The sequence below is a fragment of the Cetorhinus maximus genome, chromosome 3 (assembly GCF_964194155.1).
Source record: "Cetorhinus maximus chromosome 3, sCetMax3.hap1.1, whole genome shotgun sequence".
In the NCBI taxonomy this organism is placed as follows: domain Eukaryota; kingdom Metazoa; phylum Chordata; class Chondrichthyes; order Lamniformes; family Cetorhinidae; genus Cetorhinus; species Cetorhinus maximus.
The window spans coordinates 154,046,241-154,070,549 of NC_135881.1; the positions used below are offsets into that span (position 1 = coordinate 154,046,241).

Sequence of the window (24,309 nt, forward strand, 5' to 3'; positions counted from 1 at the left end):
ATCAGTGTGTATAATCTCCAAAATGCACTGCAGGAACTCATCAAGGCTTCTTCAACAGTACCTTCCAAACCTGGGACCTGTATCAACAAGGACCAGGGCAGCAGATGCATGGGAACACCACCACCTGCAAGTGCCCCTCCAAGCCACACACCATCCTGACTTGGAACATTATCACTGTTTCTTCACTGTTGCTGGGTCAAGATCCTGGAACTCCTTTTCTAACAGCACTGTGGATGTATTTACACCACTTGGACTGCAGCAGTTCAAGAAGACGAGTCACCATCACCTTCTCAAGGGCTCTTTAGGATGTGCAATAAATGCTGGCCTAGCCAGCGATGCCCGCATCCTGTGAAAGAATTTTAAAAACTGGTTGGCTAGCAGAATGGACAGACAAGTGTCAGATGGAATTTAATACAGAGGAGCTGATGCATTTCGACAGAAGGGATAAGGAGAGGCAGTACATTAAATGACACAGCTCTAAACAGTGTATAGGGACAAAGAGATCTGAGAATTCATGTGCATTAGTCTTTGAACATGGTAGGACATATTGACACAGTAGTTAGCAAAGCATATAGGATCTTGGACTTCATAAATACAAATATTGAGTACAAAAGCAGGGAAGTTATGCTGAACCTGCATATAGCTCTGGTTAGGCCACAACTAAAGTATTGCATCCAGTTCTGGTCGTCACACTTTCGGAAAGATATGCGGTTCCTTGAGAGGGTGCAGAGATAATTTACCATTGGTTCCATAGATGGGGGATTTTAACTACAAACTTAGGTTGGAGAACTGGGGTTGTTCTCATTGGAGCCAAGGAGACTGAGGTGGGATTTGATAGAGGTATACAAGGTTATAAGGCTTGGACAAGATAGATAAAGAAAAGCTGTTCCCATTAGCTGATGATACATGGACTAGGGGACACAGATTTAAAGTTTTGGGCTAGAGCTCCAGCAGGGATGTGAGGATGGACTTTTTTTTTAACGTAGCAAGTGGATACCTGGAAATCGCTGTCGTTATGGTGGTGGAAGTGAAGATGAGGAATGATTTCAAAAGGAAATTGGATGGGCACTTGAGGGAAACAGACTTTCAGGGCTATGGGGATAGAGCAGGGGAATGGAATGATTAGATTGCTCTAGAGAGAGCTAGCCTGGACTCAGTCGGCCAAATGGCCCCCTCCTGTGCTGTTATGACTGTAAGAGCATAGCGGAAAAGTAGATGACAAACAGAACTGGAGCTATTATACAACCTTGCTTGGTGCCATTAGTGACAGGAAAGGCATCTGATGAGGCACGATTCTGTATCATACTGGCTATCATAACATCATGAAATGAATGGATAACCCTGATCATCTTTTCAGGGAAGTCATATTTGTATAGTACCTTTCACAGGTGTTCACAAATTACTGTGTTGAAGGCCTTGGTCGGGTCAAGGAGCACAAGGTAGAGGTCCTTATTCTGTTCTTGGGACTTTTCTTGAATTTGACGTGCCACAAAGATCATGCGATTGTTCCTCATCTAGCATGGAAACCACACTGTGATTTCGGGTACACTGATTTTGTAAGATGAGTGACAATCCTGTTGCAAATAACCCTTGCGAGAATTTTTCCTGCAGTGGAGAGAAGTGAAAGGATGATTGTCACAGATGGACTTGTGTTTGTACAGGTGAGTTATGGAAGCATCCTTGTAATCCTGGGACACAATGCCCTGCTCCTACATTAAGCAGAAGAGACTAATGAGTTTTCTAATCGTGTGAGCACCTCTGTACTTGAATACTTAATGTGGAATGCCATTGGCTCCCAGAGACTTATCCACTTTATGCCCTTGGTGACTTTGGCTTGAGATAGATCGAGGGCATGGTTGTCCAGAATGCGATGCTATTGAAATGATTCAATGGCATCGTTGCACTCCATGGATTCTTGGTTCAGGAGATTGTTGAAGTTCTCTTCCCAATGAGAGAGATGTCTGTTTGTTAGGAGCTGATTTCCATCTGCTGAGGGGACAGGTGTCGTGCCATTGGTTTGGGGACCTTTATGGAGAGCCATCAGGCCGTGCTAATCAGCAGCTTCCTGAAGCTCCTGCAGCCTTGTTCTCCTACCATCAGTTCTTCATCTCTCTTAGATTAACCTTCCGTATGTATTTTGCTTGATGGTATCTGGCTTTTCTTGCTGGTGATTTTTTGTCAGATGTATAGGATCTGTGAGTATTGTGCATGTAAGCATATAGCTTGGCTATATCTTGGTCATTCTTGTTGAACCAGCTTTGGTGCTTCCGTTTGATTAACCCATGGACCTCAGATGCCATGTTATGAGTGACATCCCTTAACTTCTCCCAAGAAGCTTCAATGTTTTTGTTCCAGTTCCTGTTTCAGGGCCGTGTCTTTTAGAATAGTTACATCAAGCTTTCTTTGTGGTTTGATTGTGTCATAGCACTTTAGTTGTTACTTTCAATAACATGATGCTCCTGAGAAACCAATGGTCTGACCATTCAGCAAATATACCATCTGTAATACCCCAAATCAAACAAACAGTGTCTCTGGGACTTTTTTCTATGTTAAATGCATTATATGGATGGAATTTAATCCAGCCTATGGGACTGGGCCGGGAGGTGGGAATCGGAAGGGAAGGCGTGGTTGGATTGCCCGTTCCCTTTCCCAACTCTGTGTAGCTGAATCAGCGGCACGGAAGGTCAAGGACAGCATTCCCACCCGGAAACCAATTGAGGCTCTCAAATGGCCAATTAAGGGCCACTTAAGTGTCCCTTCCTGTCACCGCCAGTGGGGAGGGGAAGCTTCTTCATGAGGGGAGACAGCCCAGTAAAAGCAGGCAGCCTCTCTGCAGGCTTGAGGGCTGGGTTTGGTGGGGCGGTGGTTGGTGTGGAGGGGCTCCCGAAAATGGCTGAGGTGCATTGCTCACAGCTTCCCAGCCCAGTGTTGGACCACCACTGTTGGCATTAAATTCATCCCTATCAGTGCAAATTGTTCTCATTGTTGTTATTGTTTTGGTCTCTTCATTACAGCAGCCCAGAGCATGTCAACTGTAGTTGATTAATATGAAAAGAGATTGATCTGACTAAGAATGTTCTTTATCTTAGTTGATCATTGTATTTATTACAAAAACTGAATACATTGATCATCACTAGAATTCATTTTATGACCCGTTTCCTCTACACAGATGCTGCCAGACCTGAGTTTTTCTAGCATTTCCTGTTTTTATTTCAGATTTCCAGCATCCGCAGTATTTTGCTACCATTTTATGATCATTGCTTTGGTCAAAATATCTGATAGTGTGTTCCTAATTGAGTGCTTTCATTAAATTTTGCAGGTATTGGACTGGATTGAAAACCATGGAGAGGCCTTTCTCAGCAAACACACTGGAGTGGGGAAATCGCTACACAGAGCCAGGGCTTTACAGAAACGGCATGAGGATTTTGAAGAAGTTGCGCAGGTGAGGATATGCAAAGCCTGTATTAAATACCCTTAATCATGCAAGTTTGGAGGATGAAGAGCTAAATGTTTGAATTTTTCAAGGAGATGCTAAAGGTTGTTACAGAATTATCTTTTATATCATATTTTCAGCACTTTTTTTTTCCTATGCCACCTCAATTTCAGCTGTGTTTCTACTTTTGACACTGCAGTTGTTCAGTGTATTGTCACCAGTTAAGTCAATTTCAATTATATTAGCCCTCCATGAATAACTCTAATTTCTACCAAATTCCTGAGACTACTGAATATCTTTGGGGAACAGATGTAAGTGCTGCTTTTATTTTCTATGTTTTATATATATTATTTATATTTTTTTTAGGATTAGTTAACTTACTAAGTATTTTGATGGTCCATATGCTATGTCCAGTGTTTATTTTGTGTTAATTCTTTGAACTCTAGCTCAGCTGTTTATACTTTCTTTGACTCTTCATATTTTAATTTTTATTGAATTTACTAGTTGGTGCACAGAAACAAGAAGTGGTTTTATTTCTAAATTTTTGTGATTTTTGCAGTTGATTTGAAAGAGCTGATGCAAGTGTTCCTATTTCTGCTTCAGTGATGCATTTAAGTTGTCTCCAATTTCCAATTTCTAACACTTTGGTAGTGTTTTTGCAAATTTGCAGAAGAAGGGATAAATCAATATAATCTTAAGAAGCAAACCTTTCACATTATGTACCACAACTATTCTCATTAATCGGAAACATGGCTGTTTGGGATAATATAAAAGGATGTTTTCAAAAACTTTTATGGCATTTAATGCCTGCAGTATGTTGGGCAGTGAGATTATGCTATTTAGAAACTTAATTCAGAAATCACCATTTTTCAGTGGGCTTCATCAGATCAAACACTTTGTGGGTGTATGTGCTGTGAAGCAAGTATTTAAAGGCAAGTAAAGTAGCAGTATTCTGGAATTTATTTTTTAACTAATTGCACTGTCCCCACAGTACTCTTGAAGATATCATTGTTTTAAAACGCACTCATCTAACCCAAACCAACATGTCCACTTTCCTCCATATTATTTAGGTGGCTGACATCATAATGGGATGGATTGCATCCATCATTTCCTATTACTTTATGGTCAGAATCATTACGATTCAAAATGTTGGCTCTTTTGGGGAAGCCAGGGTGACAATCTGCTGGAATAATAATCTTTTAAAATTGTAATTGAAATAAAATGTAAAGAAAATTCTAGAGAGAAACATGATCAGGAAATAATGTCAACAAGTTCCTTAGACAATGCCATAATCGGCATGAGCAAAGCCAATTTAGAACTCTTTGAGTTCAGTTCTCACAGTCATAATATTTCAACAATAACTATATTTTCACCTTAGCTTTGTTTTCTGACTTAGTTCAAGCTTTGGAGCTTGAAGATTAATCTGTATCCCTCTGCTTGACTTCTTTAAAATTTTCCCATTATTTTTTTCTGTCTGGCTTCTCCAAACATTCTTGTTGCTCTCCATTCCCTCATGGGCAATATTTTCCCCCTCTAAATCTATTTCTTCCTTCTATTGAAACTGGAATTCATTAACATATGTTTTATATTTAATTGGTAACATAACATTTTGCTGTCAATAATGCTAATTTAGGCATATTGTTTTCAAATCATGTGCATTCTTCTTAGATAAAAGCAATTTATCATCCATACAAAAAGATGGATGTAGCTAAGTCACTATTTAAATGTTCTGAACAGTTGGAGAGCTTGAGATGCTAGGAAAACATTTTAAATGGGAGCCAGTGTAGGCCAATGAGCTCGGGTAATTGGTGATTTGGTGCGGGTTAGGATATGCGAAGCTAGTTTTTGGATCAGCTGAAGTTTATGGAGAATGGGGGATGAGAGGCTGGCAGAGAGAGCATTGGCAAAATGGAATCTGAAGGTGAAAAAGGCAAGGGTAAAGGTTTCAGCGTCAGATGGGCTGTAGCTTGGCAGAGATGGGCGACTTGTTTAACTACATTATAACTTATCCCAATAGGACAAGCAGGGACTGATATTTCTGTGGGTTTATGGACAGGAAAATAAATGGTTAACTTTGTGTGAGGGATTTGAGACACATCCCAATGTACAAAGGAAGCCTGTGTGCAATTCTATGCTTGAGTTAGAAGATACTTTGCTTTGCAAACACAGCATGGCACCAAGTTGACTTGATTAAACATGCATAGAGCTTCATCTTTTTTTTAAAAAAAAGTCACCAATTCCCACTAGATTAGAGGCGAGAGTGCAATCACTGAGCCAAGTTGATATGAGTCAACTTACAGCTGTCAGTTTTGCAGTGTTGTTCACTTGGAAACTTTGTTTATTCTGCGTCACTGCTCTTAAAGTTATTGATTTGTGATAAATTTGTTCTCTTTAAACAAAAATTTAAATCAACAGAAAGTTACAAGTTGCAAGCCTTATTAAAAGGCTTCTTCAAAATAAAATGCCAGCCTTGTACATTACAGGGAGTGCCTAAAAGCACACCTAAGGCACAGAAGCAAATTGTTCCCATCTCAGAAATCAATTCATTTGAATGTTTTTGAAGAATCTTTCTTGTTTGTAAATTACCATCTTCATTTCTACTCCTGAGAGAGTTCCCAGTATATTTTGTGTGAGATTTCCGCCAAGATGAAAATACTTCCTTTACAGATGAGGCATAATAATTTTGTTTATGGAATTAGTTTTTCCCTCCATCTCTCCAATCCAACCCTCCTATAGAAACTCTACCACTATTTTGTTCTCTCCTCTGATTTACAAATGTTGGCCTCCTAAAAAATATCCTGACCCAGGCCTTCTATGATGAAGTGAATCAGGCAAGCATTTGAATCAGCACTTAAAGTAAAGTTACTGTTTCCTTTTACTTACACCATCATTCCTTTTATCATTTAATCTCTCCCGCCTTTCGCAGACTTTCCCTTTTGTTCTCTCCTCCTGCCACTCCTTTCCTTACCTCTGCACTTGCTTAAAACTTGTTGCATCCCGACTTTTTCCAGTTTTGAAGAAACATTATTGACCTGAAACATCTACTCTTTTTTTCCTGGTACCACCCTTGCCTCTGAACCACAAGGCTCTGGGTTCAAGTCGCACTCCAGGCCTTAAGCACAAAAATCAAGGCTGACACTCCAATGCAGCACTGAGAAGGTTGCATTGTTGGAGGTACCATCTTTCAGATGAGACATTAAATTGAGGCTATCACGGCTTGCTTATCTCCACAATCACCACACCCTCAACTTCTCTCTTCTCTCCCCCCCCCCCCCCCACCACCACCTTAAACCAGCTTATATTTTTCCTTTCTCCTAACTATGCTTCAGTTCTGCCGAAGGGCCGTGAAGGCTCGAAACGTTAACTGATTTCTTCTCCACCGATGCTGCCAGACCTGCTGAGTTTTTCCAGGTAATTCTGTTTTTGTTTTGTATTAAATTGAGGACCCATCTGCATGCTGAGGTGGATGTAAAAGATCCCAAGGCACTATTTCGAAGGAGAGCAGGGGAGCTTTCCCTTGTGCCTTGGCCAATGTTTGTCTTTCAATTATCATCACTGGTCATTATCACACTGCTGTTTGTGAGAATTTGCTGAACGCAAATTAGCTGCTGTGTTTCCTACATTACGTCACTGCAGTACAACAATTACTACACTTCAAAAAGTACTTACTTGGCTGTAAAGTACTTTGAGACACCCGGTGGTCATGAAAAACAGGATATAAATGCATGTCTCTCTCTCTCTCTATTCTCTCATCTCACTCCCTGTCCCGGCAGTAGTTTTCCTTTGTATTTAAAAACACTGATTACAAACATGCATAATCGCTACTGAAGTAATGTTGACCGAAATCTTCTTTACAAGCCATTTCTTCCATTTTTGGAGAAGTTGCTTTGTTACTACAGCACCACCTGGTGACAGTTGGCCTCAGCTTATTGAATTGGAGATCTGTAATTAACTAAAAGTGAAGATTTGTTTTCAGTTACCCTTGATCAAGGCTCTGAAACCATATTTGCCAATGATCTTAAGTTATAAAAAAACAGAAAATACCATAAACTGAGAAAGGGCCGACACCAAAACCATTAACCTCCTCTTTTCAGATGCTGATGTGTCATTCCAGCATTTTCTGCAGTTCTGTCACCAACTTCATTTAGTCATAAATTCACTTAGATGACTACATTTTGTCTAAATTAAGCATTTTGTTATTGCTACTGCCACATTATTTGTGAGTCATTTCATTTAGTAATGTTTAGTGTTATCTTTATTGATGATTGCTTCTGGAAATCTAGTCTGGCTACAGTTGATAAAACTCCTTGGTTGTGTTTGTTTATAATGATCAGTGGGTATTGTGTTGATCAGATTAGTTTGTTTCAGCATGAGAAAGAGTTTTGCAGTTCATTCTGTGACCAAGCTATGCAGTTCTTTCCTACTGTGAAATAATACTCTGATTAGAGGACCATTGCTACAAAGTTTAAAACATACTGCTGGAGATGCAAAAGCTGGAAATGCACAACAAATCAGTCAGCAACTGTGGAGAAAGTGTTTTGTATTTCAGGTTCAACATTTATGTGACCAAGTTCCGAGGGCATTGGGGATCGGCAACAAATACTGGCCTTGCCAGTGACGCTCACATTCCATGAAAGCAAGAAAAGTCCTAGAAGGCTGTGCACACTTGCAACATAGATTATCTACATCACTGCTAACCTGTTGTGTTTGCAAAGCACAACAGCATCTTATCTCTCAAGCATAGAATTGCTGGCAAGCTTCACTTTGCGCCTTTACCTGAGCCCCAAATCTCTTACCTAATGGAGTGAAAACCTTTTGAGAGCTGGTTGAATGCATTAGTGAGATTGATGAAGGCAATGGTCTTCTTTGTTCACCATGTTTCTCTTGCAGCTGCTGGACTCAGAATTGTCAGTTGTAGATCTTGAAACCACAAAAGGACCCAGGGTAGCTGTATTCAGCCAAGATCTGCAGTCTTACAGGGCAACAGGACAAATACTTTCCCACAGTGCTCAGCAGGAAAATGCCTCGATATTTGTTGCAATTGTTGTGGTCACCCTTGTTCTCATACAGGGTCACAGTGTTTGCGTCACATATATCCTGGGGAACTGCCCCTTCCCTCCAGCAGAGACAGAGAAGATAGTGCAGATGCTGTCGGAGTGCGGGTTTCCCGTGCTTGATGAGTTCAGACGGTATAGCATCAGCACCTGGATTTTTGCCCATAGCAAGTGAGTCAATAACTTTGCTAAGCACCTCTACTGTGTGTTCAATATCCAGCTCTGCCATGACAGGCAGGCTTTCCATGGTGTCTAAGCCTTCCTCGGTGACAGTGTCCTCCCTATAATACAGCTCAAAGTAGAGTCCATCTCTCCAGCTGTTTATTACAATCAGTGATGACCACCTCTTTGTTTTCAATAGAGCCGTTTTCTTTGTTAATGGACCTGTTGCCTTTTTTATCCCTTCATACATACCCCAAGCATTCCCTGTGTCAAAGGACATCTGGATATTCTGGCTAAGTTGTAGCTAGTTATTGTCGCACCACTCAGCAGTTTGTTGGACTTTACTTTGAATGGCTCTTAGTGCATTCCAAGATTTTTTTGCTTGGATCTCTCTTGTAATTAATGAGAGTGGCCAACCTGGCTTCAATGACAAGTTCAATTACAGTGAAATCAGCCTTGAATCAGTCAGCATTTTAGCGCTTTTGCTTTCCAAATGTTGAGAATGCAGTACCTTGAAGTATGTTCAATTTTGCTCCTGCACTCTGTATGGGAATGCTAGAGAGCGCCTCTTCAATAGAGTCGTAGAACTGATGGTTTTTATTTGGGTAGACAGTGTGGCTGAAGCTGATACAAGGTCGGTGAGGATGGCTGACATTGACACAAGGATGGAATTTCTGCTTTGAATGAAAAAGCTTCAAGGGTTGCATTCTAACCCTGGTACCCACTGGAGAGTAATCTGTATCACATCCAATGCTGTGGTAGCTGCATGTGTTGAGAATGCTGTTCAGAGAGTCATACCTGGTGATGATCAGATCCAGCTGGTGCCAATGCCCTGACCTTGGTTGTCTCCAGGATGCCTTGTGCATGGTTTGTTCTTAAAGAAGGTTTTAGTTGCACAAAGCTCATGGTAGCAGCAAAGCTCAAGCATTCTCTATTCACTCTCATTTATCTCTCCCAGGCCATGATATCCAAGGTGAGAGGGCCGTGTCTCATGGTCTGCACCCACTCGTGTTGAAATGCCCCAGACGGTAAAGATGTTCTGACTTAGGGATTCTGCTGATAGCAATCTTAAGCCTCTAATAGAACTTGTAGAGCACAGTTTTGGAGCGTAGATACTCCTGAGATTAACTAGCCTTGTTTTAGTTGAGAGGGAGGTGGAGAGAACGCGTTCTGAACCATATGTTTGGGGCAGGGTGGGAGTGCAGGCCTATCATTGAGAGGAGCGAGTTCCTTACAACAAAGCCTACACCTTGTTCATGTGGTTCCTTTGAACTCTTCCTCTGCCAGATGAATGTGTAACGTTTTGCTTTCAGTAATCTGCTCTCGGTAAGCCTGGTTTCTTGAGGGAAGCTATGTCAACATTCAGCCTGTCAAGTTCAGTGGTTATCATGGCTGTATTGTGTGCATTATGGATCTGCTGCAAGTCGTCTGTTAATCCTGTGCACATGGTCCTAACATTCCAGCTTGCCATTCAAAGTGTTGGCATCTTCTTCAAAAAGAAAAAATGCCAGAAAAACTCGTCTGACAGCATCTGTGGAGAGAAAGATAGAGTTAACATTTCGAGTCTGTATGACTCTTCTTCAGAGCTTTTCTTTTTGAGTCATATGGACTCGAAACGTTAACTCTATCTTTCTCTCCACAGATGCTGTCAGACCTGCTGAGCTTTTCCAGAATTTTTTCTTTTTTGTTTCAGATTTCCAGCATCCGCAGTATTTTGTTTTTAGATTATGTTTGCATCTTCTATTTGTTTCTTTTGTTTGTTCGCTTGCTGCGAAGGATTGCATCCACTTGTTGAGCAGAAACTCTAAGCTCCAAGCATCCATTGAAGCAGATGGACCGTGGCAGGTCAGTGCGTTAGTAGTCTCGGGCTGCTTAACTTGAGGTGGGCGGTGGCTGTACAGTGGGACATGACTGTCCCTCCCACCATTGGAGACAGCTCGTAGCACCCATTCTCTATGCCAGTCGAGTTGGGCTTATCACTGGTAACTGCTGTCTTCTGTGTTGTGTTAACGTTCTGCAGTGAAACTGGAGCGTCCTTTCCAGGGTGCAAGCCTGGACAAAATTTATGGACACCTTTGGCTGCCCAAATGTCAGGGTCGCCCTCTTGATCTCCTGAGTTGAGTCCAAAGGAATGCAAAGCACTACGTTTTGCACTGGCTCATTTGCAGGAGTTGCTGAAAAGATGACATATTTAGACATCAGGCAGCCTTTGGGCTCCACTCCAGATCTTTTGTCAATGTTTACTCCCTTAGCCTTTAACTCTCCCGATGTATCCACAAGGCACTAGAGCTATTCAGCGATAGTTGGGAGTTTGGATTATGAGTGCCAGGGCATGTCCACATGCCAGGTCTGCGGGCCAGACCTCCTCTGAGTGCTTCTGAAGCTTTAGCCTGAGATGCAAGGCTCTCAGCTTTCATTTGTTGTCACAAGGAGGCACAGCTGAGGACTTGCCAATGGAGTTGCTGAATACTGACCCAGAGAAACTTATACACTGGGATCTCTTTGCATTGCTGAAAGCCAACTATGTAGGCTGAAAAAGAGAAGCAAGCTCTTTCTCTAGAATTAATAAGTTACCAAGACCGATTGGGATGCATTAAGGATGCTGAGGGATGTAAGGGTGGAAATTTGCAGAGGTGCTGACCATAATCTTCCAATCTTCCTTAGATATGGGGGTGGTGCCAGAGGACGGTAAAATTGCAAATATTATACCCTTGTATGAAAGAAGGTGTAGAGATAAACCCAGCAACTACAGGCCAGTAAATGTAATCTTAGTGATGGGAACGCTTTTAGAAATGATTATCCAAGACAAAATTGACAGCCACTTAGAGAAGTTGAGATTATTTGGAGAAAGCCAACATAGACTTGTTAATGGCAAACTCTGTTTAACTAATTTGATTGAGTTTTCTTTTGATAAGGTAATATAATGGATTGATGAGTGTAAAACAAGGAAACTATGATGAACTTTAATAAAAACCTGGCTCTGCCTCAACTGGAATATTATGAGCAGTCCTGGGCACTGCACTTTAGGTAGGATGTGAAGGTATGAGAGAGGATGCAGAAAAAATTATGAGAATGGCTCGAAGGATGAGGGGCTTCAGTTCTGTGAATAGATTGGAAGTTGAAAAGAGATTTGATAGAAGTGTTTAAAATCATGAGAGGTCTATCCAGCGCAGAAAGAGAGAAACTGTATGCATTGGTGGAAAGGTCGAGAACCAGAGGACACTGAATTCAGGTGGTTGACAAAAGAAGCGATGGCAACACAAGAAAAACATTTTTTGCATAGCAAGTGATTTGGATCTGGAATGCACTGCCTGAGAGTGTGATGGAGGCAATGACAATTGTAACTTTCAAAAGGGGATTGGAGAAATTCCTGAAGGGAGAAAATTTGCAAGGCTACTCGAAAAGAATGGGCGAGTGGGGCTAGATGAGTTATTCTTGCAGAGAGTTGCCATGGACATGATGGGCTGAAAGGCCTTTTCTGTCCTGTAGCCATTCTCTGATATATAAAATATATATATATATATATATAAAAAGCTTTTGCCCTAGTACAGATCCAATGGTTTGCCTCAAAATCCAAACATTTTTGTCAACAGTTTATTTTGTAAAACCTTGTTGAATGGCTTCTATAGGCCAGAAATATAAATATATATTATATGTGCTATATAAATAACATGCACAGGCACTTCTTCGTCTACCATATTTAATACTGCTTCAAAACATTCAACCAAGTTCGTTAGTCATGATTTACCTTTTGTATCGCTGAGAAAAGACATTTTGTGGAAGCACTCATCAGGACAATTGCAAGAATACCAATGTCAGGGGAAGCAAAAGCTATATACTGTATGAGAAGATAGTGCTGATTGGTAGAGGCGTTGCCATAGAAAATGCACCAGCTAATGGTGACCGGCATTTAACTACCAAGCATTGTTTGAAATTTTAAATCAGACAGCTTGACTCTGGTTAAGGCATTGTCCTGAGGAATGAACTAGCGAGTGACTATCACATATTTTGTTTAGCTAAAACAGGCACAATGCGTGTACATGTTCTTTCTGCCTGCAAAGAACAGGGCCCTGTATATTAATATATGTGGTTTCCAGTACATGCAAATGTGCCACTCTGCAAGACTGACTGACAATTGGTTGTCAGCGTAATTTTTGGCACACTGAGGATTATTTAGCAAACGTTGTCCAATTGCAGAATCACAACTAATGTTGGACACTGTGTTTTGAGTTTTGCAAGCATGCGCTGGTTGGGTACGGCCTGTACCTTGCCTGTTGCGAACAGCAGAAGGGAAATGCTGTTTGATACGATCCACCAGTTTTTGGGACATATGGCCTACATATCTAGCATCACACTGGCACTGAAATTCATATACCATATTACTCATTTGTGTGATAGGCAAAGCATCTTTTTGGCTTGACGGCAGCATCCTGTTAGTGGCGAACACCACTCGTGTTGCTGTTGCATAGTAGCGACGTGAAACAGCTAGTTTAAAATATTTTTGACCAACTCGGACATACACATCGGTAAACCTGATAAAGGAACAGGAATAGTCATTCTTAACAAGCGTGATTATATCAACAAAATGCATGCCATTCTAAATGACGGGTCCAAATTTATATCCATTGGACCTGCCGCTCAACATGACTGGACAGCCTTGCTCGAAAGTAAGCTAAAAAACATGCTTGACAGGGCCCTCAACTGTGTCCGGCCCATCTCCCGCTCATCCGCCCTCACACCTTCCTCTCCCTCCCAGAACCATGATAGGGTCCCCCTTGTCCTCACTTATCACCCCACCAGCCTCCACATTCCAAGGATCATCCTCCGCCATTTCCGCCAACTCCAGCATGATGCCACCACCAAACACATCTTCTCTTCACCCCCCATGGCGGCATTCTGCAGGGATCGTTCCTTCCAGGACACCCTGGCCCACTCCTCCATCACCCCCTATACCTCAACCCCCTCCCACGGCACCTTCCCATGCAACCGCAGAATGTGCAACACCTGCCCCTTTACTTCCCCCCTCCTCACCGCCCAAGGGCCCAAACACTCCTTTCAAGTGAAGCAGCATTTCACTTGCACTTCCCTCAATTTAACCTACTGCATTCGCTGCTCCCAATGCGGTCTCCTCTACATTGGAGAGGCCAAACACAGACTGGGTGACCACTTTGTGGAACATCACCCAGACCTCCCTGTCGCTTGCCATTTCAACACACCACCCTGCTCTCATGCCGACATGTCTGTCCTTGGCCTGCTGCAATGTTCCAGTGAAGCTCAACGCAAAGTGGAGGAACAGCACCTCATCTTCCGACTAGGCACTTTACAGCCTTCCGGACTTAACATTTGAGTTCAACAACTTCAGATCATGAACTCTCTCCTCCATCCCCACCCACTTTCCGATCCCCCTTTTTCCAATAATTTATCATTGTAAAAAAAAATATTTTTCTTTTCCCATCTATTTCCATTATTTTAAAATTTACTTCCATCCATTGTTTTATCTCCACCTTTTAGCCTATTTCGATCCCTTCCCCCCACCCCACCCCCACTAGGGCTAACTGTCACTTGCTCGTCCTGCTTTCTACCCTTAATGTCACCATTAGCACATTCCTCAGCTAATATCACCACCGTCAACACCCTTTTGTCCTTTTGGCAATGACATCTTTGGCAATCGCTTCTTTGCCTCCACCTATCACTGGCCCCCTATCCAGCTCTACCTGACCCACCCCCCTCAACCAGCTTATATTTCACCTCATTTCTATTTTTCCTTAGTTCTGATGAAGAGTTGTATGGACTCGAAATGGTAACTGTATTCCTCTCCGCAGGTGCTGTCAGACCTGCTGAGTTTTTCCAGCTATTTTTGTTTTTATTAAAAAACATGCTTGCTGGACTTATGTAAGAGCAATGAGCTGCCGCATGACATATATGACATGGTTCATCCTCATGGCTCACTGCATCCACCTATGTATGGGTTGCCCAAGACACACACAAGTGATGTTCTTTGTGTCCTATCTTACCTATGACCAAAGGTAAAAGCAGAGTCAGACAGATTCGGAAAAAAAATTTCTCCACAGATGCTATTAGACCTGCTGAGTGTTTTTGGCATTTTCTGTTTTTGTTATCTATGACTGGTTCTGCACAGCATGAATTGGCGAAATAGTTGGGGGAGTTGTTAAAACCAGTTTTGAACAAGTTTTCCAGATACACGGTGAAGGATTCCTTCACATTTGCAAATGCCACACAGGACTTGCATATCTATAGCAATGCTGTGTCCAAGCGCTTATTTGACATTGCTAGTCTATTCACCAATGTTCCACTTAAGGAAGCTGTAGATGTTTGCGCTGTGGCACTATATCATGGTGATCTAGACCCACCACCATTGCTTGAATCAGTATGCATTGAGCTTATGAGCTTGGCAACTCATGCAGTTAAGTTCAGCTTTAACCATCCATGCATGCTCAAATAGATGTTGTTGCCATGGGATCCCCTTTAGGCCCAGCTGTCTTAAACATCTTTGTTGGGTTCCATGAGAAATGTGTTTTCAAAGGAATGACACCTAACCTCCTACCACTTGCATATTTCCGATATGTGGAAGATACGTTTGCTATATCGAAATCCGTAGCAGCATGTAATAATTTCTGGATATGTCTTAATGGGCTCCATCCTGCAATCAAATTCACCTTTGAAATGGAGCAGTGAAATAAACTCCCCTTCGTTGACGCACTAGTTGAGAAATCTGCCAGAGGTTTCTCTACCACGGTCTACTGCAAGCCTACCTTCACTGGTCAATACGTGCATCAGGATTCTTGCAGTTCCACAGGCTATAAGATTGGCAACCTCATAAATGGGGCCCAAGCCATTTTCTCACCATGCAAACTTGATGCTGAAGTAGGGCGCATCAAAGACGTCCTGCGGGATAATGGCTACCCTGATTCACATCATTTCACAGTATTTTTTTACTTCGTTAATGGGCTAGGCCAGCATTTATTATCCATCCCTAATTGCCCTTGAGAACAGAGTGGCTTGCTAGGACATTTCAGAGGATATTTAAGAGTCAACCACATTGCTTTGGGTCTGGAGTCACATGTAGGCCAGACCAGGTAAAGACGCAGATTTCCTTCTCTTCAGGACATGAGTGAACCAGATGGGTTTTTATGACAATTGACAACGGTTTATGTTTAATTCCAGATTTTTTAAAAATTGAAATCAAATTTCACCATCTGCCATGGTGGGTTTTGAATGGGGTCCCCAGAGCATTACCCTGGGTCTCTGGATTACTAGTCCAGTGACAATACCACTAACTGCTGTCCCCCCTATATATCGCACATTCACGAACGGGCCTAAGGCTGTCATTACCCTGGAAGGGCAAGGAATCTGGAAAAGGTGAAATTAGCTGTCACTATGCAGTATCAACACAAGTGGTACTCGCCACTAACCCGTATGCTGCTGTCAAGCCAAAAAGACCTTCTGCCTATCACACAAATGAGTAATGTGGTATATGAATTTCAGTGCCAGTATGATGCTAGGTATGTGTGTCGTACGTCCCAAAGACTGGTGGATCGTATCAAACAGCATGCCCCTTCTGCTGTTCACAATGGGCAAGGTATAGACCGTACCCAACCAGCACGTGCTTGCAAAATTCAAAACAGTGTCAAACATTAGTTGTGATTCCACAATTGGACAACATTTGCTAAATAATCCTCTGTGCTAAAAATTATGCTGGCAACCAATTTAAGATTGTCAGTCGGGCTTGCAGTGTGGCACGGTTGCATGTACTGGAAGCTTCATATATTAATACACAGGGCCCTGTTCTTTGCAGACAGAAAGAACATTGCACCTGTTTTAGCTGAGCAAAATAAGTGATAGCCATTCTCTGTTTCATTCCTCAGGGTAATGCCTTAACCGATCAGAGTCAAGCTGCCTGATTTAAAATTAGATGCTCACAACTGGTTTATTTGCTTATGACAGTGAACATAGTACATGAAGCATTGCTGGCAAGTTTACTAGTACATTGGGACCTTGCTCCACACCTCAGGAGACTGCGTTACAATGGGGCCCTGATGTGTTTGGTGGGAAAAAAATCTAGCTGGGTATAAAAGATAGAGATACATTCATGTTTTTGTTTCCTAGATTAGCAACATTTCCTCCCAGGCAAGGAAGATGTATATGTAATGGACCCACTCATTGCGGTGTCTTTTGTTGGTGCTGAGTGTTCAGACTTACACATATATACACAATCCAGTAGGGGTTAATGGACAACCAGCAGTAGCGCTAGCAGGCTTGCCTCTTTCCCAACAGGGGTGTAGAGGTCAACTGAAATGCCTTTACTGCTGCCACAGCAGAACTCAGTTACTGAGCTGGAAGCTTTCATGCTGAGCATGGTTCGATACCACATTGGACAAATTCTATTTAAAACAAAGTTTGAGTCCAAGACAGACCCATGTTATACAGAGTACCACACCACAGCAAACTGTTATAGCAGGGTCCCAGTGTAGAATCAATGTTAAAAGTCTTTGTCACTAACTTTAAAAAAAATATATCAAATTTGCTTCCAAATGTGTATGGTTCCTAGAATATTTTTTAAATATTAAAAGTATACATGCTGCTCTTTCCCTTTGTCATGCTTGGTGAAGGTATGTTCTATTTATAATTTCAAACATGGACTGTGTTTCTGTGGAAGCTTCTGGAATTGTCTTTTATATTTTAAAATGGACCGTGCTCACAAAGGTGGCTAAGGTGGCTGCTGAGAGGTCAGGTGACCTTTGCTTATTCAACAGACTATCTCATGCTTCTGGAAAGTTCTAATTGAATCACCCTGGGTGGGTGGCCACCTCCTGGGATCAACATATCCAGACTGCACCCCTCTGGAATTCACACCTGCCATTGTTCAAAGCTTATTCCAAACATGGAATCAGTGGGCTCCTAGACTCTATCTCTCCAAGTTTGCAATTTAACAAAAGACCCCTCACCAGAACTATTACCTGAAATGTTGACTATGTTTCTCTGCACAGATGCTGCCTGACCTGCTGAGTATTTCCAGCATTTTCAGTTTTTATTTCGGATTTCCAGCAGCTGCACTATTTTGCTTTTGTATGAACTAATTGAAGGTAATCCTGTGTTTTACTTGCACACTCGCTGTTTCTTTCTCCATTACTCTAAACCTAGTTCTCATTAAATCCATTCCTTTTGTGGCATAATTTAAATTAGGAGCTCATTATGTAAGGAATTATGCAAATTCCACCCTGTCATTCTATAGAGCACAAGCATGTTGCAAAAGTGTAGCATGTAGTCCATAATTAAACTAAGATGAAAACTTTCTGTATTTAATGTGAAAACCGAGATCTTTTAGCAAAAACTGTTCAAATTTTCTTGTGTATTCTCAAAATTTCTATAATAATTGCTAGTTCAATATAGAAAGTTAACATTTTCGTATAAAAACAGTAGCTCCTGTTGAGAGTTAGCAACACTTTTGTACAATTGATATTGTGTTGCGGAGTTCCGCTGAATGATACCAGGAAATATAGACGCATTCTTTTCTTGTTTAGAACACATACACCAATGCAGATAAACTCCTGGAAGCAGCAGAGCAATTGGCTCAGACTGGGGAGTGTGACCCTGAAGAGATTTACCAGGCAGCCCATCAACTGGAAGATCGGATTCAGGACTTTGTGAGAAGAGTGGAGCAGCGGAAGATCCTATTGGATATGTCGGTCTCTTTTCATACTCATGTCAAGGAGGTGAGGCAACGTTTTATTTTCCATTAAGTAAATTCGTTCAGTATATTGAAAATTCCACTTCTGCACAAACGTCCTGTTGACATTTTCCGTTAGAAATTTCTGTGACCAGATTGGTAATGGAAATTGTCTCTGGAAACATATCCTGTGGACATGAATTGTGACACTGTTTGGCTGGTGGTGTTAATGGTCAGGGAACTGCGTCCAGTCTGCTGACTGGGATCTTAAACAATATTTTGAGTAGAAATATGGGTCTGCAGGATGAGAAGCTGGTGGGACCAGGGCTTTTTGTGAATTAGCATTGATTGTTACTAACAAGGAAATTCCTGGAAGAATGCTTGTCTCTTTAACATGCTCTTAAGTGTTAAAGTCATTGATGAGCTATTGCCTTGGTAGAATTTGGCTGGATAGCTATTTAGGCCAGGAATCCTCTAATTTTGGATGTTTCTACCTGACTGGGATCTCATTCTAAATTAGGAAGTCCAGTGCCTGCATCCTCCTTAGTGAATTAGGAGAGAGGGAGTTTTGCTCTCTAGCCATCCTGCTCAAAATAGTTAGCCTGGTGTGTCAGAGGAGTTTTTTCTACTCCTGTTGACAATGGCTGTTTATTTAATCTCTTGCTTGTGCCAGGGTTTGCTTGTTGCTCTCTGTTCAGAAATTTTATGGCATTGGCTCTACTTCAGCTGGGGTTGTTGTCCTCCTTCTGAAGAAAGCAGTAATCTTTGCTGGGACCAGTGATTACTTTTCTGTCTTAAATAGGTGCAGGACTTCCCTTTTCAACTGCTTAGTCAGAAAGTTCCCTAATGTTCTGGGGAAGATTAGTTCAGGTGCCCTATTTGAGAATAATTTCCTGGAGCTTCTGGGTGGGTTCTCAGAGGTGAGTTCATTTCAGGACTTTTGTTGGACTTGAATGGTTTTCTAGCCACATTCCTTAATGACATGTTGTGGGGAGGAAGTATGTTCTGTAATTAAATGTTTTGATTCTCTCAGGTAATTTCTGCCAAGAATTGGAATCAGAATGTGAAGCTTTTATCTTAGGTACTTAACTAATTCATCCTGAAACTCTAGGGCTGGTTTTCGTTTTCTTGAGATTATTTTGCATCTGGTGTGTGATGGACAAAATGCGAACTAGCCGTATAAAAATCAATTTTTATTGAAGTTAGAGAATATGGTGTGCCTCACTGGTCTTTGATGTCCTGTTGTTTCTCTTTCTGCTGAGGTCTGCCAGAAGCTAACAAAAGTTCTATCAGTATAGCTGACTGAAAGGTACTGATGCATCCTGGAACACTGCACATGCTGAATTGGCACAATCCAAATTTAGTTTACAAAGTCATAGCTCTGGGTAAAAACATCATGTGCAAGTCCAAGCTTTTTATTTGTTTTTGGGAGGTGAGCATTGCTGGCAAGGACAGCATTTATTGCCATGCCTAATTGCCCTTGAGAAGATGGTGGCTCACACCTTCTTGGACTGCTGCAGTCAATGTGGTGTAGGTACACCCTCCTGTTAGGGAAGGAGTTCCAGAATTTTGACCCAGCGACAGCGGAGGAACAGCAATATAGTTCCAAGTCAGGATGGTGTGTGGCTTGGAGGCGAACTTGTAAGTAATGGTATTCTCAAGCATCTGTAACCCTTGTCCTTCTAGGCAGTAGACGTTGTGCATTTGGAAGGTTCTGTTTAAAGACCTTGGCAAGTTGTTGCAATGCATCATGTTGATAGTATACATTGCTTTTATTGTACATTGGTGGTGGAGGGAGTGAATGTTTAAGGTGCTGGATGAAGTACCAATCAAATGGGCTGTTTTGTGTTGATAGTGTCAAGCTTCTTGAGAGTTGCTGGAACTGCACCCACTCAGGAAATTGAGAGTATTCCATCACATGCCTGACTTGTGCCTATTAGATGGTGGGTAATGCTTTGGGGAGTCAGGAGAAGTTACCCACTGCTGACTTCCCAGTCTCTGAACTGCTTATGTAGCACAGTATTTATATGGCTGGTACAGTTAAGTTTCTGATTAATGGTAACTCCCAGGATGTTGTTGATGGGAGATTCAGTGATGGTAATGCTGTTGATTGTTGAGGGCAAATGGTTAGATTCACTTTTGTGGCAAAAATATTACTTGTCACTTTCTTCTCAAGCCTGAATGTTATTCAGATCTTGCTGCATATGGAAACAGGCTGCTTCAGTACCTGAGGAGTTGTAAATAGTACTGAACAGTGTGCAATCATCAGCGAACGTTCCCACTTCTGACCTTATGTTGGAGGGAAGGTCATTGATGAAACAGCTGAAGGTGGTTGGGTTGAGGACGCTACCCTGAGGAACTCCTGTAGTGATGTCATGGAGCTGAGATGACTGACCTCCAACAACCACAACCATCTTCCTTTGCGCTAGGTATCACTCCAGCCAATGGAGAGTTCCCACCCCCCCACCGATTCCCATTGACTCTAGTTTTGCTAGGGCTCATTGATGCCACACTTGGTCAAATGCTGCCTTGATGTCAAGGACAGTCACTCTCACCTCACCTCGGAAGTTCAGCTCTTTTGTCCATGTATGGACCAAGGCTTTAATGAGGCAAGGAGCTGTGGCCCTGGCAGAACTACTACTGCTCTGGAAGGGAATCATGCTCAGGGGAGGGGTTGTGGGGTCAGTAAACAGGAACCTGTGGTGGGGTGGCCAAAGGTTTAAATTGGTAGTTGGTCAGATCAGGGCAGTAAAGAAATGGGGAAGCATTTACACCATTGTAAACCACTGACCTCTGTGGGTTGGGGGCAGGGTGGTGGGGGAGAATTTAAATTGACCTTGTGACTTTCAAGTTATAATTCCAAACACTTGTTTAATGGTATTTTGTTTTGTTCTATAATGGCGGTGGTAGCCTCCTGAATTTTAAGATGATGGTTTGCGCTCTGGTGGTCAACTCTGTTTTGAGTGTTACCTGGTGTGGATCAAGAGCTCTACTCAGGCATGGCAGTCTCTGCCATATTTGCTGAAGAGGAAGATAGTGCACTGAGATGGTGCATGATTCACTGGTCTCTGTTTTCTCTGGGCCCTTTCCTCACCCAGCTGGGTTTTTGTTTTCTGCTCGCCTCTTCCAATATTTCCTCAAACAGCCTTACCTCCAGAGGTCATGGCCTCCATCGATTGTCTTCCAGTTGTCAGTGTCAAAGTCCACCCTCTTCATATCTCACTTGCAGGTGTCCTTGTAGTGGAAGTATGGAGGTTGAAGAAGTCATGACTCAGTGGTTAGTCTTTGGGTGACCGTCATCCATCTGATAAACATGACAAAGCTAGGGCAGACATTGTTGGCTTAGCAATGAGTGTATGCTGATGGAATTAGCCTGTTCCAGGATCTCTGTGTTGGTGACCCTGTCCTGCCAAGAGATACCAAGGATACGTCTGAGACAGCAAAGGTGAAAATTGTTCAGCCTTTTTTCCTGCCTAGCATATATTGCCCAAGTACCACCACAGTAGAGGAGTGCACTGAGGATGAAGGCCTGGTAAACCCGCAGTTTAGTGCACTCAGCCATGTTTCTGTTGTTCCACTTTCTCTTACCCAGCCTGGACATGACAGCTGCAGCTTTTGATATGCATATGTTGATTTCAGCATCAAGTGGCATTGCTGGTGAGTGTGGAGCCTAGATATGTGAAGCTATCAACAACACCCAGCATTATGTTGTTATATTAATGTTCTATAATAAGTTGTACAATTCTAGTCACGATGTTCATTCTACTGTGCATGTTAAGTTATTATTTTAATAATCAGTGGTTGAGGTGTCTGGAGTTACAAAGTGAAGTGATGAGAGATGAAAGGGAGTACAACATAATTGGGCGAAGGAGAAACGTGATGCAGATTTTCATTTAAAACAGCTGAGTGTATTTTAAATTTATTACTTTTAGTTATGGATCTTAGGGATGTGTGGATGTTGGAGGAGAGCTGAATTGAGCTCAGCTGTGAGTGTTTGCTGTCAACCTGCTAATGTAAAGAATTGTCTTGGATGAACAATGCGAGGGCTACTGACACAGTCACTCAGCACCTGACCTCATTACAGCCTTGGTTCGAACATGGACAAAAGAGCTGAATTCCAGAGGTGAGGTGAGAGTGACTGCCCTTGACATCAAGGCAGCATTTGACTGAGTGTGGCATCAAGGAGCCCTAGCAAAACTGGAGTCAATGGGAATCAGGGGGAAAACTCTCCGCTGGTTGGAGTGATACCTAGCACAAAGGAAAATTATTGTGGTTGTTGGAGGTCAATCATCTCAGTTCCAGGACATCGCTGCAGAAGCTCCTCAGGGTAGTATCCTAGGCCCAAACAACTTCAGCTGCTTCAACAATGACCTTCCTTCCATCATAAGATCAGAAGTGGGGACCTTCACTGATGATTCAACAACATTCAGCACCATTCGTGACTCCTCAGATACTGAAGCAGCCCATGTCCAAACGCAGCAAGACCTGGACAACATCCAGGCTTGGGTTGTCAAGTGGCAAGTAATATTCACGCCACATAAGTGCCAGGCAATGACCATCTCCAACAAGAGAAAACCTAACCATCATCCCTTGACACTCAATGGTATTACCATCACTGAATCCCCCACTATCAACATCCTGGGGGTTACCATTGACCAGAAGCTGAACTGGACTAACCATATAAATAAGGTGGCTACAAGAGCAGGTCAGAGGCTAGGAATCCTGTGGCACGTAACTCACCTCCTGACTCCCCAAAGCCTGTCCACCATCTACAAGGCCTAAGCCAGGAGTGTGATGGAATACTCTCCAGTTGCCTGGATGAGTGCAGCTCCCACAACACCCAAGAAGCTTGACACCATTCAGGACAAAGAAGCCCACTTGATTGGCATCCCTTCCACAAACATTCACTACCTCCACCACTGAAGCACAGTGGCAGCAGTGTGTATCATCTACGAGATGCATTGCAGAAACTCACCACGTCTCCTTAGACAGCACCTTCCAAACCCACGACCGGTAGCATCTAGAAGGACAAGAGTAGTAGACACATGGGAACACCACACCTGGAAGTTCCCCTCCAAGCCACTCAACATCCTGACTTGGGAATATATCACCGTTCCTTCATTGTAGGTGGGTCAAAATCCTGGAACTCCCTAACAGCACTGTGGATGTACCCACATCACATAGACTGCAGCGGTTCAAGAAGGAAGCTCACCAACACCACCTCAAGGGCAATTAGGGATGGGCAATAAATGCTGGCCTAGCCACCGATGCCCCACACCCTGTAAATGAATCAATAAAAACAGTGGAACCCCAGCAAAGTGCCCTCAGAATTTCTAAAAAGAAAATAAGCCAAAAAATGGTAAATGAGGACAAATTGTATCATCATTCTTCTGAAGCTAGTTCTGAAATTTAGTACATTTCAAAACCATCATGGTGTGTGTATGTCTCTAACTTTAAAGGTCTGCTGGGTTGACTAGTGACAGTCACTAAAATGAGAAGTTGCAGTAGACTTTCTCCCACCCACATCACAGATAATGTGGCTTTTGGCCATCAGCTAGCAGGAAATTAAGAGTACATTGAAGAAACACCCTTCCCTTCCTATCATGGACATTGCATTGCAGTTTATTAGGAATTTGGCAGAATGGGACGTTTGAGCCTTGATTATAGCAATTCATGATGTTGCAATTTGACACACCATACTGTGACCTTGGCTGCCCAAATTTTAAGTATGCTGACAGCTTTTCAGAGTAGTGTGAAGCTTTACATTTTAATTTGTTATTTGGTGGGAATTTTTTTTTCCAAAGCTGCTCCCTTTGTTACATCTCCACGTAATCTCAACAGTTTAACCATGACTATGAGCTTGAACCTCATAAGGTGAGTATATTGATTTAATAGCAGCAGCAATGCATTTCTAGCTGTTGTAAAAAGTCCATCAATAGATCACTTCGCAGTAAATTTTAAGTGGAAAGCCA

At 42.3% G+C, this 24,309-nt stretch overlaps 1 protein-coding gene across 4 annotated transcripts in view; it reads left to right on the plus strand.

Moving 5' to 3' along the window:
• The window catches only part of LOC144678972 (triple functional domain protein), a 663,567-nt gene that overhangs the window by 322,267 nt on the left and 316,991 nt on the right, over positions 1–24,309 (plus strand). For all 4 annotated transcript variants that reach the window (XM_078539119.1, XM_078539117.1, XM_078539118.1 and 1 more), the window contains 2 exons: positions 3,320–3,442; positions 18,192–18,383. In XM_078539119.1, the coding sequence (XP_078395245.1) occupies positions 3,320–3,442; positions 18,192–18,383 (315 nt within the window). The remainder of the gene's footprint in view (positions 1–3,319; positions 3,443–18,191; positions 18,384–24,309) is intronic.